This window comes from Phodopus roborovskii, unplaced genomic scaffold (assembly GCF_943737965.1).
Source record: "Phodopus roborovskii unplaced genomic scaffold, PHOROB, whole genome shotgun sequence".
NCBI lineage: Eukaryota > Metazoa > Chordata > Mammalia > Rodentia > Cricetidae > Phodopus > Phodopus roborovskii.
The window spans coordinates 19,476,624-19,495,093 of record NW_026126459.1 but is presented as its reverse complement, the minus strand read 5'-3'; the positions used below and the strand labels follow the sequence as shown (position 1 = coordinate 19,495,093).

The following is an 18,470-nucleotide window of genomic DNA, read 5'->3' as shown; positions in this document are numbered from 1 at the left end:
GGATGGGTGATGGACAAGGTCTTCTGTCTGGTTGGAGCTTTTAGTTTTAATGATCACCAGAACAAGCAGATGTGGGCCACAGCTGGAGCCAGCTGAGCCAGGAGGAGTAGGATGATGATGATATCAGAAATAGTTTCTACCTAGACCTTGTCACTCTGTGCTTTGGAGTTGGGGATACAGGCAGGCCCTTGGCACTAGAAGAAACTCAAGAGATTTTTTTTTTCAATAGCAGGGAGGAGTTGCACCTAAATGAAGCCACACATACAAAGGTCTCAGCAGGCTCCTGCCCCCCCCCCCCCAGTTCTTATGGATGGTACCTTCAGCTTCTTTCTGTGTTGCCACACCCAAACTCCATTATGTAGCACTCAGTGTTAGCTTTCTGATGACTATGACAGAACACCTAACATTAACAGGATAGGACTTACTTACATTTCAGAAAGCACAGTACATGGTCACTGGTTTCTGTGACTGTAGTGAGGCACAGATGGTGGGCATGTGGCAGAGAAGGTTGAGTGAGGAAGGGTGAGGAAGGGTCTGGGAACCATGCATAAAGGTATGCCCCTAGGAACCTACCTTTTCCATCTCCGTCCTATCCTAAATTTCCCACAGTCTCTCCAGATAGTGTCACTAGCTGGTGATCAAGCATGCACTAAATGACCTTGTAGGGGACATTTGATATTCATATCATAACAGTTGGTCTGTGACAGTCACTCCACCAAGTCAAGTCTGGCTCCTGGGAAAACCATCAGCTGAGCCAGTATGGTAGAATGTCTGTGGAATCCTAGAGATGGGATATGCAGGAGTTTGACTCTCAAATCTGTCCAAATTTGGGTACTGTCTCTTTTCAGGATAGGTCTAGGTTGTCGTATTCTGAAAATGCATGTTTATTTCTAAACGCTTTGAATGCCTTCATCCTTCTTCCTTTCCCTTCCCTCTCCATCCCTCCCTCACCCCCTTGTTTGAACAGGTTATTTTAACAGTTTGGTTTGGTAGTCAAATGTTCTTTCTTCCTGTTAAATCCAGTTTGTTGTCGAGGCTCTCTCTCTCTCTCTCTGTCTCAGTCTTACTGAGCTGTTCATTCATAGGCCTCCTCACCCCTGCACCCCTGGCTCTGAAACCAGGGTCATACCATGTCCTACCTTCCTCAATCTTTTAAGATTTCAGTCTCCTGCTCATTTCCAGTATTCAGTCACCCCTGTGCTTCTAAGCACCTGTGACTGATTCTTCTGTGGAGAGAGAAATGAGTACTGGGTCCATCTATTTAGCCACCCTGTGTTCTAAGGATTACTTTAAAAACATTAAAATTTCAAGCAGAAACAAACATGCAAGTCTCTAAGATACTGGATGGAAAATTTGCATTTTCTGGTCAGATACTGATAAGTTCCCCATTGAGAAAGGGGTGCTTTGTTTTAGAAGTAAACTTGTAGTACACTTTTGCTGGGTTTACAACATTTAAAGTTTATTAGTACTGTTCTGAAGTGCATTTAGGGTCCATGTGTGATGGCTCATCTATAGTTCCAGAACTTGAGAGGGTGAGACCAGCCTGAGCTACAGTGCAACCCATTTCCAACAGAACAACCTAAAGAGAATGCTTGTGGTGGTTTGAAAGAAAATGGCTCCCACAGGGAGTGGCTTTGTTGGAGAAAGTATGGAAGAAGCGTGTCACTGCGGAGAGAGCCACACCCAGTGTGACTCACAGTTGCTTCTGCTGCCCGAGGAGCAAGATGTAGGACTCTTAGCTCCTTTTCCCACACCATGTCTGCCTGCATACTGCCATGATGGCAATGGACTAAACCTTTGAAACTGTAAGCCAGCCCCAATGAAATGTTTTCCTTTGTAAGAGTTGCCAAGGCCATAGCATCTCTTCACAGCAAAAGAAACCCCAACTAAGACAGTAACAAAGGCCTGCCATCTATCTTACCAGTGACTCTAGTGCACCTGGCTTGGGAAGTCTGCAGTTCCCCTGGATTTATAGGCTCAGCTCATCTCTAGAAGCTATCTAGGCTGAAACCCTATCTCTAATCTTTTAAGAAAGTCCATGTAACCACAGGCCATGGAAAGTCATTTTAGATATACTCTATGCAGTGGTATATATCCATTATCTAACTTATACTTACCCCGTTGCTGGCAAATCTCAGGAACTGGTTCCCTTAAAAACACTAGTAAGGCAATTGAAACTAGTTAGCCCACAGAATTGTTTGTAAAACTGAATTTATTAAAATGCTCATAATTAAAAAATATTAAAATGCATAGAAATGAACAAACATCAGTTACAAACAATACTGATGCTACATTGCCTGGGAAGCATCATGATTTTCAGCCCCTTCTTAGCTAAGCTGTGCACTGCTTCCACTTCTCGACCATAATGGGAAGGTGAGGAGAGCACAATAAGTGTGTAACCAACACATCACGTTCTGCTGCCAACGAGAGTGTCCTGTGAAACTCACGGCGCATGTGCACTACAAAGAGGAGAACTTGACACACTTGTTACCACATGGCCTTGTTTGATTTCAAGACTAATAAAGGCCTTCTATGTCTAATGGACTATCTAACTGATCTGAGGAACATGTAAAGGAAAATCCCCTGAGTTATTGGGTCTACTGATTCCATTGATTAAGATTCGAAGGCAATATAAACTTTGCTAGTGGTTAACGCTGAACAGGTGGAGAGCCGGATCCTTCCCCCACTGGCCACTGTCATGCCCTTGATGCCCTGGGACTGGGGACTACCTCACTGTGCTGGCAGATGCAGACTGCCACTGCAGGTGTCCCTTGTTCCTCTCCATCACCAACTTGACACAGGCCTCACAGGAATGATACTGATGCCTCGGGATCCAACAGCTCACTGGAACTTAGCCTTCAGCACTCCGGCGGTGTCAGACGCCACACCTGCTCCCTTCGGAAAAGCCGGTTTTGTTTTGTTTTATTTTGTCTGTGTTTTCTTCTCCTGTCCACAGTGGCACTTTCTACACTGTGAAGGGAGTTCTTGGCTGGAGGATACTGATGAATAAATGCACTTTTCACTTGCAGTTTTCTTTGTGCACACAAAGAAAGGAGGAAAAAACAGACGCAAGGCTGATTTCCTTTTCTGTTATGTAAAGTGCGAGTACATCCTTAGGAAATGAGCAAGCATGGGCTCTGGAAAGGAGGTAATATAGTGAGGCACTCCAGGGCAGTCTGAGTGGGGACAGGGAGTGGCACCTGGTGTCAGCTGTGGAGGGAGGCCATCCCCGGTGTGGGGGGAGGCAGTCGTTTATGTCTCAGCACAGGTAGACACTCTATGGCAGCTCCTGGACTCCCAGTACAAGGGAGGTGGGGAAATGTTTCTGCCAACCCACTGGTCTACTTAAAAGCCCAGAACACTGCTTTCTTAATCATGTTGAACACTCTAATACACTGTTCTGGGCGGGCATTTAGAACTGTGGCCCTGAGGAGGTCTCTAAACCTGTTCACTTTCCTTGGGGCTCCTGGGCACCCAGGCATTCCATACCAATCTAGTCAGCAGAGGCCCATCTCAAACTGTGAGGCAGGCCCTCCCTTCTTCACCCAGTACTGACCTCTGTCATCCATCCTCAAGGGTTTGAGGTGTAGCCACGTCTCCTCTAGACGTGCTGGAGGAAAGCTGAGAGCGCATAGGCTGCAGAGCTCAAGAAAACTTTCCAGTGAGCAGCAAAGACGGCAAGGCACCAGTGGGCTAGGGCTGAGCAGCAAGTTACCAGCAGACAAACCAGCCATTCCTTTAACTGCCTGATGGCTGAGAGGAGGCTGGGGGCTCAAACTAAATCCAGGGTCTCCTTCCTCAAATGGCAGTAATCCGGGTAGATTTGTCTCTAGCACAGCTGGGATTACAAATGGGATACTGGACCTAGGAAATGAAGAGATGGCAAGCAAGCTGGTCACTGTGGCAAGCAGAAAGGTCAGTAGGACTCCCAGTGGGTGCAGCTGGCCATGCAAGGTTCACAGGACAGGGCTAGTTGCTGGCTGTTGCTCTGACCACGCCCATTGCTGTCAGGGCACCAACCTTTTCAGCAGACAGGCTGATTGTAGTGCCTTCCTTCCGGGTAAGTCAGTTTGTACACAGTTGATGGGCTTACAGTTCCCAGCCCACTAATGGTGATAACAACACAGTCACAATCATTTGATTATCACTTCCCCAAGAATCTTACATAATCAAGAAGAGGTAAATTAAATGTCCAGATCGGTACATCGCACTCCCTCACGATCTACAGAGCAGTCAATGTTGATTGGGCCCAGAGCATGCTGGGAGTGCTGCTGGAAGGCAGGTGTCCCATGGAGTAACAGGGACAGGCTTCTTTTAATACCCTCTTTCTTCATGCCTATCTAAGGCTGAAATGAAGAAGGACGTTGTTTCTTATACCACGAGGTCTCCTTCCTTAGGGGTGTAGTAAGAGAGACTGAAATACTGTGAACTCTTCAGTATACCTGGCACCTAATATGGCATCCAGACTCAATTCTGAGCTGGCTATTGTTAATAACACAAAAACGATTAAGGCTGAGGTATGCCTGGTCTTTGGTGATGCTACGGTCAGGACGGATGAAATAGGTCTTGGATAGATTTGGCAAAATGCAAAAATTAAGCACAGGAAAGTACTTGAGACCAGACAAAGTCCCCAGGAAGGACTCAAGCAAGCTTCGAGGCTTTTCCTGTTACTGAAATTCCAATTTATCAAAAACAGGGAACATATTCAGGTTTTCCAGGTAGGTAGTTTTATGCCTTTCTTGATCAATGTTTTCCATTTTTCAGTTCCCATATTGCTAGCTGAAACTGAAAACCAATACAGGCAGAAATGGGCACAGTGAAGACTCCCATTTGCCTGAGTGAGTGAACAACATCCTCTCTAGAAATTCGAGACATGCCTGAGAGCTAATTCTTTTTAAAGTGCTTCTCGGGATATATACTCTTCCTCATTCGAGTTTTGGCCGCACACTGTTGTCAACCACCTCTCCCATCCTCTCGGCTATAAGCCCCATATTTTTGGTCAGGTCTTTGAGATGACTCTCATGAAGCAGCTTTTGTGTGAGGTATTTCTCCCTCTTGATCTTGCTCTTCGTGACTTTTGACACATCTGGAATTGCATATGAAATGAAAAACTTCACAGAGTAGATGACATGCTGTTGGGGAGAGAGAAGACAATGTTAGGGGCACCGACTCCTTAAGATTATCCGTGCTTGTCATCTTGGCAGTGTGTCTGGACAGGGCAGATATTGTAGCTCTTCAGTCTCAAGCAACAGGATATAAGGAATGACCTATTAGCATTCAGCTATCCTGTGTTTCTCTGGCACATGGGAAGAAGTGTATCCCTAGTGTGTGCATCCTCACCCATATAATTGCTACTTAGAAAGGGTGAAGAATAAATAATACATCACAAGAGACTGTCTGAGGTCCATCTAGGCTATGTAGTAAGAATAAATAAAAACATGTCCCCTACATCCTCTGCAAGTTACAAAGTCAGGCCACTGACAGTGCTGTTGTATTTTGTATGCTTTTTCATAATTCCCTGTTCCTTTCTCAAAGGTCAATATTATCCTACATGTACTTATAAAGAAAAGTACCAAAATATGTATGTATTCACCGTTAGTAAATTTAGTCTTACTTGATTTGAGCATTATAAAAATAGGTAGTACTTTATAGTCATTTAACAACTATTTTTTGTGTGTTTTCCCTGTATGTATATATGCATGTATGCATACCATGCTTGCACACTGCCTATAGAGGACAAAAGGGGGCATCAGAGCTCCAGGAATGGAGTTAACACACAGTTGTGAGCTGCCTTGTGTTTGCTGGGAACTGTTTCTGAGTCCTTGGCAAAAACAGCAAGTACTCTTAACTGCTGGCCCGTCTCTCCAGCCCTTCCACACAGTCTTTGGAAAAACATCCCTTTTCAATTCAAAACCTGTTTTTAAAATTCTTCACTGCCATTCCCATAGCACATTCAATTCCTTTCACTGTGGTACAATGTTCCTGGTGACTACACTGTAACATATTTCTTTCCCTACTGATAGGCATTGGGCTGCTTTCCAGTTTTCATATTAGCAGTGGTGCCCTTGTGAGTATGTAGATCCTGGAACTATCTCTGTAAGTTTCCAAGGGGGCGCTGCTGAGATACCCGGACAAATGAATGTCCAGTTTTACAAAGTAACAACCTACTTTCCCCCAGCAGTTGCACTGGATTGGCTTGTACCAGGGGCAGCACCTGGGAAGTGTCAGCTGTGCTTCATCCTGTCAGTGCTTGGTGCTAATTTTTTCTCATTTGCAAACAGACCCTCTGACTTTGATCTGGCTTTATATTTCTGTGACTGCTAATGAAGTTAAACTTCATTTGTTACTCACCATCCTAAAGTCCCTTTGGTTATGTTGTATATTTTGGGGGGGGGGTGCAAAAGGGATAGATGAGTTGCATAAAAATACTTAAAAAATGGATTGCGCCTAGTGTCAAAAAGTGCTTAGAGCTTTGGGAGAACCCGGAACAATGCAACCCCACTGAGTGTGACAGGATGCTGGACACATCATAGACACTATGAGGAGTAGTTTGCACATAAATAACTCGTCAGAGGGTTTAAGGGGTGAGGGAACAAATTATGCAGAGACCAGGAAAGCAGAGTCAAAGTAGGGGAAGCTTCCAGGACATGATCTAGAATGGAGAGGCTGAAAGGAAGGAGTGACAGGGAGGATCACAGACATGGCTGGACAGTGTGAGGCCTTGGGTAGAACAGTAGAGACTCTGGCTTTTACTCTGAGGTCAGAACATAGTGGTCTCCAGGCAGAGACCAGGCCCCAGCCAGGCAAGAAATGATGGTGCCTCTGGCCTGGTGGACCTTGATTTCTATAAAGTTTCTCCAAAACCCTGTGTTAAATGTTGGCTGCAGCCTGCAATTCAATTGAGGGGATAGGGTTTGGTAGGAGGAGGTTAGGTTATTGTGGTGTGTACTTGAAGGGGACACTGGGACTCTATCCCTTACTCTCTACTTTTTGGCTGCCACAAGGGGAGTAGCTACCTCTCCATAGTGTTTTCCTGGTTCGGGATGCTGTCTCAGTAAAGGCCTGAAGGCAGCATGTGACCATGGAAGAAACTATTAGCCAGAGTAAACTAACAACCCATGGTGAAAGCCGGCAAGACTATAAGAAGTGGTCGGTGGTCTACCGTTGAGGAGTAAGCCAACGGGCTTGGATGCAGGGGTGAGAGGAAGGGGAAAGGGGCAGGAAGGACTCTAAGAACACTGTCCTGAGCAGCTGGCCAGAGGATAAAGCTACAGTGCAGAGTAGCAGACTGTTCGGAGCAGAGGGTGAGTCTGGGGTAGACCAGAGTGGATACGAGAACACATGGGAGTAAGGCAGCTGCCTGGGATAACCAAGCAGAGAGGTTGGTGGTGCTGGGCTCTGACCGAGCTGAGGAGAGAAGTTTGTTTCCCGTTCTTGAGGTAAGACAACAGGCTCTTTGGGATTCTTCTGCTAATCTGATGTGTCTACTGATAGAAACTTACCTCAGTATGACCTTTATTATATTCCATAGGTTTTGGCATGTTTGTTTCCACTATTATTTGTTTAAAGGTTAAAAAAAAAATCCCCTCTTAATTTCTTTATTCATTTGTTGGCTGTTTGAGAATGTCACTTAATTTCTCTGCACATGTGTACTTCCCTAGATTTTTTTCTGATTAATTTCTTACTTTAATTGCACTGTTCTCAGGAAAGCCGCTTGGTATGATTTTAAGTTTTAAAAATGTGCTGAGTGAGACTTGTTTTGTGGCTTCCCAGGTGACATGCTCTGGGAGATGCTGCTCTGTGGAGAGGAATAAAATGTGTGTGTTACCCTGGGCACAGGGTTCTGTGGATGTCAGTCAGACCCACTTGGTCACAAGTGAGACTTAACTCTGCAGTTTTGTAGGGAGGCTGATAAACATCTCTGTCATTGATTTGAAGGTCACTTCTCCCTTTAAGCACATAGATCTTTTTATACTAGATGATCTACTACCGAGGATGCATTGTCTATGGTTGTTACTTCCTTTTGCTGAATTGAGCCCTTTATCATTCTCATGTAGTGGCATCTTGCCTGTGTACCTGTAACAGTGGCCACACCCCTTTGGGCATGGCTTCAGGTGTGGATGGAAGCAGAAAGAGAAAACTGGCAGAGAAATGCTGCAGTGTACTGTTAGAGGTTCACAGGCAAGATGCCACTACATTCTCACTTTCCTTGACTTCTCTTTCCTGCTTAAAGTGTTTTCTGGAAGCCTCAAGCGAAGATGCTTTATGGAAGAGTCAGAGGTTGGCTGTGTGGTGGTGCTCAGGGCTAGGTAACATGTGGGTGGAGGGGCTGCTCAAGGAGTTCACCACAGGACAGACTGATGGACAGTCACTATAGCTGGATCAGGTTCAGTGACTTTGGTAGAGGAAGGGGAGTGTGGAAGGCAAACCCTGCCATGTCTTTGGGGACCCTGATCTCACTGGGGGAAGAACAGTAGAGTTGGTGTGTGCAGTAGGGTGCAGCAACCAGGTGTGGTGGAAGGGAGCACAGCAGAGGAGGGGCAAGACTCATCTTCAAGTTCATCCATGTAGCGGTTGCTAACACTCACAGGCTGTGGGGTTCATTTTCTGGTTAAAATCAATATGGTGTGATGCTGTTTTTTAAAAATATCCTGCAGGTTCTACATTCTACACACATTCTACGAGGACTTCTGTATTTATGACCTGTGAGAAAGCATTCTCTTTAGAGTTTTGGATTTTTTTTTTTTGTTTTGGAGACAGGGTCTCACAGTGTAGCTCTGGCTGGCCTGAGACTCACAGGGATGAGGCACCTCTGCCTCCCCTGTGCTGGATAAAAACATGCCACTATGTCCAACCTATGTTTGTCTGAGGCTACAATGTATATATAGGTCAGAGGTTCTCAATCTATATGTTTCGACTACCAGAAAACAGACATTTCCAATGGTCTTAGGAACCCCGAACTATAGATTGATTTTTATTGCTACTTCATAACTGTAATTTTGCTTCTGGGCAGTGTCTCAGCTCCTAAGACCATCAGAAAATAGATCTCTGCACAACACATTTTGAGGCTCCATAATTTGTTACTAGTTAATCTGCTCTGAGAAAGACATTGGCTAGCTCAATTGACAAACTACAGCTGTGACAACTTACAGCTGTGTCATTTCTCAGTGCTAATTTAAGAGAGAAAAAACAAAACAAAACAAAAAACCACTAGAAAGTGTTGGGTGTGCTACATGCAGCGGCTGAATGGTAACACAGATACAATACAGTTCTACAGGCAGAGACTTTCACAATCCAACAGGCTGCTGTTCAGAGCCCCAAAGTACAAAAGACACCCAACCCAGTTAATACTGTACTAACTGGAACCAAATCTCCTTGGACATAGCACACTTTTTCACATTTAAAGCAGACAGTCATTTCATTCATATTATGGAAGATCTATTCTCAGGCCAACATTGATTAGCCCTTTCTCAAACCGTCATTAGCAACCAGTAAGAAGGAAGGATTATACATTTTATAGAGTCTGCAATACTTAAAGGGCATAGATGGCCTAAGAATGTGCATGACTATAGACCATCTGGGAGCATAGCTCTCTCACCTCCATGACAATGATAAAAGCCAGCTTGGCAGCAATCACATGCCAATAGTAGATATTGCGTTTATACGCTTGCGGATGCCCAGGTGGGTTTCGGAAGTCTCGGTACCTGAAAACACAACAAGACATATTAGGAGACACATCTTTTTGATTAATATTGTAAACCAGGGCCCGATTTAAAACCAGTCTTCTTTGATGCAATGATTTTTAAATTGGACATCACATACATTTCACTTAAAGTTCAGTTTGGTATCGAATACTGGAGGAAATTTATCCAGTAGTAACTTATTGAGCATGTTATCAGAAAATGACAGATTCTAGCTGTGTAAAATAAGGTGCATCTTTATAAAGTAACCAAGTATTTACGTATTTTCCCCAAGGCTTTATCCTTGCATTTTGAAAAGACATAAAACAAGCGATCATCTTGACTGGGCCATAGCACCCAATACTGCACACTGGTCAGAGCTTTTCACCTAACTCTGTTGCTGCATCAGGCAGTCACTTCTAATTTCCTGGCTGTAAACAATTAGACCCACAAGAATGCAATTATTGAGATCAGCATATGTACAGTCCGAACAAGCAGACCACTTCTCCATTGTGTTACTGAAGATCTGAACCAGAATGGCTTTGAATGGTTGCCTTAAATGAGTTTGGGTTTAAGAATCTGTAGTAGAGAAGATAAACTTGCATGACCTACATGTTCAACCCTACCAACCGGTAAGTGAGCTAGGGTGCACCATCCTTGTTGACCTTCCAGCCACAAATGCAGAGCACTGGAGACACCTCACTCCATCCATCTTTATGTCTTTGCTAAGTGAGGTGCTAGCATGTCATTGTTAGCTTTAGGTTGTCCTTGAGCTGTCTTATTCCTCTTTCCTTTCAATGTTGGGAACAGAACCCAGGGACAAGCCTATGGGAGGTAAGCACTCCTACTGCTGAGCTACAGCCTGTGTGCCTCTTTTCTTTTTCTTTTTTCATTTTTTTTTCTATTTCATTTTACTGAACTAGTTTGGCCATGTATTTCAGGTTGGCCTTGAATTCAGGTTGTATCCCAGGCTGGCCTTGAACTCACTATGCATTCCAAGCTTGCCTCCACTAGAAGCAATTCGCCTGCACCTACCTCCTCAGTGCTAGGGTTATGAGCATGTACCACTACTGGTTTCATGCATTGTTCAATCTTGGCAAGAATTGCCAATTGAGCTACTGATATCTTATTTGTACTCTAACAAATAAAGCTTGCCTGAAGATCAGAGGGCGGAGCTAGCGACTAGCTAACCATAGAGGTCTAGAGGTCTGTACAGACAGACAGGAAGTGATATAGCTGGACAGAGAAGAAGTAATAAGGCAGGAGGAGACCGGAACTTGGTCTCTTTTCAGCTGGGAAGTTAGGGAGATAAGGTGGCTGTGGTTTGTTCCTTTCTTTCTCTCTGATCTTTCAGCATTTAACCCTATATCTGACTCTGAGCTTTTATTAAGACAAATTAGAACTTGTGCTACATTCCCCAGCCTCACAAAGGCAGTCTTAAGAACTGAATGATTTGAATGTGTAAAACTCTTAGTATTTCTAAGAACTATAAGGTTCTTTATCAGTTATGATGTATCCATTTGAACTCTTTTTCACATTTGGTTTAAAAGTCCTACCCTTGGTCTTTATTAGCTTTAATTTTTTGGAATAATATTATTATAAAAGAAAACCATGTGAAAACTATCCCTTAACATAGACTCAAATGATACCACATAAGATGAAGTACATTTTTTAAACAGGTAAATCCAAACTTGCCTGCACAAGGTATAGTTGCCAAGCCCAATGTACGGGTTTTCTTTGTCTGTGTTTTTGAAGTCTGTGATGTTGAAGACGGAGAGAGTGTTGTTGATGTAGCCATCCATGGTGTAGTAGGAGTGGTCCCCATAGGGAGGGATGGAGAAGGACCAATAATACACGAGGCGAGGGATCATGTCTGATGTGAAAGCAATGATCATGGCCTATGTTGTGGGAAATGAGAAAGGAAATGTTAGTTTAGACTTGTAGCTATGGCTTGCCATATGACAGAATCATTGTTTTTATCAAGTTGCATTTCTAAGTGTGAGGTGTACATATTTAAAGTAGAAGACACTTTGGGAGGTCTTCCATTCTAAGCAGAGTCATGAGGGAAAGACCCAGTAGTTGCTCGCTGAGTTTTTGAAATACACCATTGAGAGTAATCGTCTTGTGGCACCATGAAGAGCAGGACTGACTTGCATAATTTGTACGTAAATCTGTGCTGTTCAAAGTGTGGTATCTGGTTGACCTCAAAGCTCTACTAAAGAGAACTGGGAGTCTGCCATGGTTTAGATTTAGAATGCTTTTATAACACTAAGGTCAATATTAGGAAGATAATCTTGCTTTATGGAATAAAAAATTCATACAAAATTGATTTTTTCATAAAAATCACTTTTTTTTCTCACAAAGAAGAATGAGAACTGAATAATATACCTCTCTCTTGATGTATAGCTGCAGAATGGCCACTAAAGTCATACTCCTTACTCCCATGGTATCTTAGACTTACTTAGACAATCCATGGCCTGAATAACTAGATTGGGTTTGTTCTGTTCACTCAGTCAGGAAACAATGGTAGCTTTAAAACATCTAATATCTGAGCATCCAAACTTCTGAAAGATTAACTGGATGAAGTTCTGAAATCATAAATTATCATATAACACAGTTTAGTATGTTTCTGCATAGAAGGAACACAGACAGGTCAATTAGGAGTCTGTGTCTATCACAGGCAGAAGTATATTGGATGAAAACGCCTATTTAGAACTGCATGGACCTTCCCCAAAGATCTTTAATTTGGCTTTTAACTCAGTATATGAAACTGGTTTGCAGGAAGGACAAAGGGCCAATCACCAGCTGGAGCACAAGAACAGACATGTTTTTGGCACAGAGTGATTTGTAATAGTATTAATCTGGACACAGGGTTTAGCTGCAGTGAGACCACAAACCAACAAGCAAGATTCAGGCAAAGCAAGAAAACAATTAAGCCCCCCCACCCCTCACTAAATTCTAGTTTCCTTGCTTTCTGTGAAGTGAAGAATCCATGTGTGTGCGCACATATGTCTGCCTGTCAGCAATGAGGTATATGTGTGTATATGTATGTCTGTCATCAGTGAGGGGTGTGTGTGTGTATGCATGCGTGTATACATGTGTGTCTGCCTGCCAGCAGTAAGGTATATATGTAGGCATGCATGCATGTGTCTGCCTGCTGTCAGCAGTGAGGTAAGACAAGAAGATCTGGTGTGTGCTAGATTTCAGGATATGAAATTTTCCTGTTATCACGTAACTCAACACTATCTTTATACAGAATCACTGGGAGATGTGATTCAGGAAGGTACAAAAATTCCAACAAGGAAGATAATGTTCTCATTTTCTGACAAGGTACCTTTTCCCCCTGAATTGAGCTACTCTGAGATCACGGCAAGAATACACATAACGGAGCTTGCCTCATTGCCCATGCTGTTCTACACACAAGTTCCATTTATATCAAAATAAATTAAAATTGCTCTTCAATAGCAGATGCTCTGGCAAGGCACAACAATGTCAGCTGTGCTTATTTATGGAACCAGCCTTAACTCAAATGACTTCACAGCACATGCCTGCTTGGTGTCTCCTATCTTGGTGGCCTTTCTCCCTTCTTTTGTGCATATTAGATTGTGGACATCATGCAGGGTGTGTGAGGGGGAGGGGTATACATGTGGGGTAACACATGTTTCATGGTTACCAGTATGCATGTGTATTGACATGCATGTGTAATGACAATGTGAATGAAGGATTTTCCTTAGTTTAGTCAACAATGCAAATCTAGTAAGGGGCTTTGTTTAGGGTATATTATAGGAAAAAAAATAACCAGGAGTCCCAATTAGCTAACGAGTGTCTGTGCCTGTGTGAACACAGTGCTTTGGAAACCCAGCCAATCACCCATCTGTGCTCATGGAGTAGAGCCATGGCATGGATATAGGGAAAAGGTATCTAACACAATCACTCCAGAATGCTTGAGGAATCAGGAATTTGAACTAGATTTTTTTTTTTTCCTGAAGGCCAAACAAAAACCCTTCTAGTGTCAAACCTTCCTGCCCAAAGTCTCCCTAAAGCACAGAGATCCATGTTCCTGCCCTGCCTAATGTAGTGTAGCATACTGGATATGACAGATCTGTGCTCTCATGACTGTAACACTTGAAAGGCCTTGCTCTTGTGGCTCTAAACATCAGTCTTCATTTTGAAACACAGTGGGCATTGAAGGTAGGGGCTATTTGGGTGAAAGGAAACTTATTTAATCTATCAGTTCCCCAAAGCTAGATGTAGCCTGAAATTCAGAAAACTGGTGGGGGTGACAGCTATGTTCCACATAATTTGTTTCATTGTATCCAGTCAAGGGGGGTGAAGCTGGTTTTGAGGTGCCTGTCAGAGTCCTCGGGGAGCCACGGTTAATGATGTCAGGTAATGAAGTTAAACAGCAGCGACTGTGTGAATGAGGACAGGGCTCCGTGTGTCTGTGGTAACTCACTGACTTCCCAAACCATGCTGAGTACAGAATTCATTTAACAAATACAAAATGGGGCTCTGAAGTGTACAGGGCCAAGATCACATAGCTCAAGCTGTGGTGTGGGAAGTGGAACTCAGACAGACCTGACTCCACAGCCCACTTCCCTCCCCCAGAGCCTGAGACAGACCCAGCCACTCTCTCTTCTGCTTTCGCAGGAGTTCATGGGGACTCAGCAACTGCGGCTTAAGACGCCGAAATTAAAAAATCATTTTGCTTGGGAAGCTGGCCCGGTGACATTGGTAGTCAAATATGGGTAGAGATAACCCTGGTTTGGAGGACATTTGTAGGCAAAGGATGGGCTGGCATCAAACTGCTGGGCCTAAAAGCTGCCTCTTGGCCTGTGCCCAAACAAGCAACCTGTGCAGGCTGTACAACCCTGTTGTGTTCTCTCACAGCCAGGGGCACATGCAGTCACGAGGCTGCTGCAGTCATGACATAGGGACTGCTTTACCTCCTGCAAGGTGTTCCCCTGGAGAGGACAGGGTAACTGACACCCAGTTAGGATGGCCAATTGATTTCTCCTTCATCACAGTTAATATTTTAAGATGTCATTTAGAATATGGTGGGGTACTTTTAGGGTGCTCTGACTCTAAGTGAACCCATATGTGTCTATGTTTAAACGCATCCTGTGGTGATGCCTTTTATGTCACATACGAGTCAAAAGTATCAGTATTTATTACAATACTACCTGTGGAGGCTGGCCTGAGTGGGTGAGTCAATAATAATTATAAAGCATACTGGGGGCTAGAGAAATAGCTCAGTGGTGAAGAACACTGGCTGCTCTTGCAGAAGACCCAGGTCCAATTCCCAGCCCCAACATGGTGGCTCACAAACATCTGAAATTTCAGTTCCAGTGGGTTCTACTCCCTCTCCTGGCCTGGGCACCAAGCACACATGTGGTTTATAACCATGCAGGCAAAACACCCATAAAAATAATAGTGGGAGATGGGCCCTGTGGACCCCAGGACTACTCACATTGGTCACTACAGCCAGGATGGCTATCCCTTGCATGATGGGCTGCCACGCGCCGATGTCCTGGGCTTTTTCTGGTACCATGCGTCTAAACTGTGTTGTCAGCTTCCAGGCATCCACTCTTATTTCCAATATATTGTTCACCAGAGCCAGCAGGGGAGCCAGTGGAAAAGAGGCCACAAATAAGGTGACGAACCCAAACTGAATAACTGTCAATGGAATGGACACATATCATGGAGGGGACGACAGATGACAGGACAACACAATTTCCTTTACTCTTGTAAAGAAAAAGGCAAACAAAGAACCCACCCGAGTGAGGAGACACATTCACAGGCCAATCACAACTCAGTGCTCACAGCAAGACAAATTAAACAAAACAAAACAAAATATGAAACCTAAAGAAAGGAGACTAAGTACATCTTATTTCCTTCATATATATTCCCTCAAAAGAAACAACATATTGGAAACTCTGGATCAACCACAGTTACTTCCTGGTAATGCGTTTTGAGGCATCCTAAGCATACTTCCTTTGCATGGTAAGATAATATTAGAAGCAGATTCATGGTTTGGGATTTCAAGAAAGAACAAAGTAGATGTATCTAGTAACCAAAGAGAAGCAGAAATGTGTGGATATGAGAATGTTCAGAGAATGTTGGAGGTGTGCTAGCAACAAGCAGAGTGCAAAGCCTTCAGAGACTTCTGCCACTTAGCCCTCAAAGCTCTACATATCACAGGCCCTCACCACGGCATGGAAGCTACAGAAGCCACTCGTGTCTCCCTGAAAGTGGCTGCACATTCCAAAGCCCAGGAGACTCTTGACCCTGCTACAGACATACAGTTTTTGACAGGGCCAAGCATCTCCACTTCCATGGGATGGTTTTCCTTGACTTGTTTTGCTTTAAAAGCCAAGTTATATATTAAATAAGAGCCTCTAAAAAGACTTACCCATAGGGCTTCAACCACTTTTCCAGTTGCAGCAACTAACAATGTTTTAGCGCTGACTTTCTCTCCTGTCTTCTGCACCTTTCTGCCATGTTCGAATCCCCCCCTGAGCAATGATGTCATCCTCAAAAGTCTTCTCTGCAGAAATAACTCTGCTCAAGTTTTCTACCTGCTTTGCTCCTCTGCCCTGGTCTCCTCAACATCTGGTAGTCTCTCACAATTCCTGTTAGGTATGCCTGATCGACCCACATGACCTCACCTACGCTCCTTAGTGCCTGACCTGGGCACCCATGTTTCCCAGAAACATTGCCATCCTGATGTTCTTCAGACACATTGCCACACCGGCAACCCTCCTGCTTACTTACCCTGCACATTCCATCTCCCAGGAGGTAGTCACCCCTTCAGTACTCATCAAACCACTTTCCCCATTTCTGTTCCCATGCCCATAACCTCTGTTCAGGTACTCATCTCTTAAAAGAATTAATTGCTGATGACAGTTGATGGTGGCAGCGGTGGCGGCCACTTGGGAGGCAGAGGCAGGCAGATCTCTGTGAGTTAAAGGCCAGCCTGGTCTACAAATGGAGTTCCAGGACAGTCAGGGCTGTTCCATGGAGAAACACTGTCTCAAAAACAAACAAAGGAGCTAATTGCTGTAATTTCACTACTGTCCTCCCACCAAATACAGACCCCATCCAAATTAGCTTCTACTCTACTTCTGGAGTAATCTGACCTTCAGTAAAAACACCACACAATTCTCTTTCTTACCAATATTCCCACAAACCCCCATTCTTATGAAACCCAAGCCTTAGCTATACACACACAGGCCATCACATATGTCTGTAGTTTACCCGATATTCCCATCATCAAGCCTCTGCTTTGTCTACATAAATCTGAAGCAACCAGAGGGCGTGGCTTCGTATTTAAAACATGCCCAGTTCTCCACTACTTTGCATGTATCACCCATTTCCTTCACCATACTTTTGACACCACCATTCACTTTCCCAAGTCACTCCAACACCTCCTGCTTGACCACTAAGTCTTCTTGCACCAAGTCTTAGCATCTCTGGCAAATACAACAGTGGTACACCCGACACTGCTACTCAAAGAAGAGACAGGCGTTCCCTATCTGCCATGCTAGAAAGAAATTCCTTTAAAGATTGTTTTTCCCTGCATGTTGTGGACAGGAACACAAGAGACAAAGAAGAAAGGCAAACCCAAAGTCACTCAGAGTGTGTAGCATTTGATAGATGTGGTACAGGGAGGAAAAAGGTTGAGCCAAGGCGATGCTGACAAGCTGAGACATTTGCAACAGTAAGGAAATACAGAAAATATACGGAGATCATTGTGATGCTTGGTGCTGTCACCTTGACAGGACCTAGGATCTCCCGAGAGATGGGCTTCTGGGCATAGCTGTCAGGGAGTATCTTGATTACATTGTGTTGATGAGGACTCTTTGATTGTGGCCAGTAACTCCTAGGCTGTATATAATGTCAAAAATCAAGGTAAATATTAGCATGCATACATCCTTCTGTTTCTGTGGATATGATGTAAACTGCTGTTTCAGGTTCCAGCTGCCTGGACCTCCCCATCACAATGGGCTGTGCATTGAATTGTGAACTCCAATGAACCTTTTATCTCTTAAATTGCTTTTCTCAGGTATTTTAACACAGCAACAGGAAAGGAATGAAAATAGCTATTATTGTCGTGACTCTGCAGAAAGGCAAAGATGGAAAAGGTAGTCCAGGGACACAAGGGACTCACTGCATCACTTTAGTACTCTTCACTATGCCATCTGTCAACTATGAAGATGTCTGTCACAAAAGAGATCTGTGTCTATGGCAGTTAGAACCTAGGTACCAAACAGTATCTTCAGCTTTGGGTTTTAGGATCAACTACTGCTCTTCATTTTACATTCTGTATCCTAAGTTCTCAGAGTAAGGGCCTAACTCTGGCTAATACCTCAGAATTAGTCAATCTCAAATCATAGGGAAATGTACTAGATACAAAACAAAAACTTTGCTAGCAGCAAGCAGTTAAGAAAAATTTAGGGCATACAGCCTCAGTGGGCATTGAGAGGAGGCAGGGCAATGCAAATGTAAGATTGACCTGCAATTGCAAACATGCTCTAAAGTCAACAATTATCTGTAAGTACTAGGTTCCAAGTACTGGTGCCAAGGGTTTGATAGCTGAGTATAGCATGGGAGAGGCATTCATGCACACACGGGACTATGGGAGCTGGGGATGCTTGGCCCTACAAGTGCAATAAAGCAGTGACAAGAGCTGACTGGATCTGCTGAGGTCCAGCAAGAGCCAGTCAGGCAGGAAAGAAAGGGAAAGAGCGGGGTTGGTGGAAGGAACAGGCAACCTGCAGGAAGGTGGCT

At 44.0% G+C, this 18,470-nt stretch overlaps 1 protein-coding gene across 1 annotated transcript in view; it reads right to left on the bottom strand.

Annotated features, from left to right (window-relative positions):
• Positions 1 to 2,194: 2,194 nt before the first annotated feature.
• Ano6 (anoctamin 6) overlaps positions 2,195 to 18,470 on the bottom strand; it is a 173,474-nt gene continuing 157,198 nt past the window's right edge. Inside the window, exons 18-21 of the mRNA XM_051189739.1 lie at positions 15,151 to 15,356; positions 11,376 to 11,578; positions 9,599 to 9,704; positions 2,195 to 5,132 (exon numbers count right to left, since the gene is read on the bottom strand). Coding sequence (XP_051045696.1) covers positions 4,926 to 5,132; positions 9,599 to 9,704; positions 11,376 to 11,578; positions 15,151 to 15,356 — 722 coding nt within the window. The 3' untranslated portion in view covers positions 2,195 to 4,925. The remainder of the gene's footprint in view (positions 5,133 to 9,598; positions 9,705 to 11,375; positions 11,579 to 15,150; positions 15,357 to 18,470) is intronic.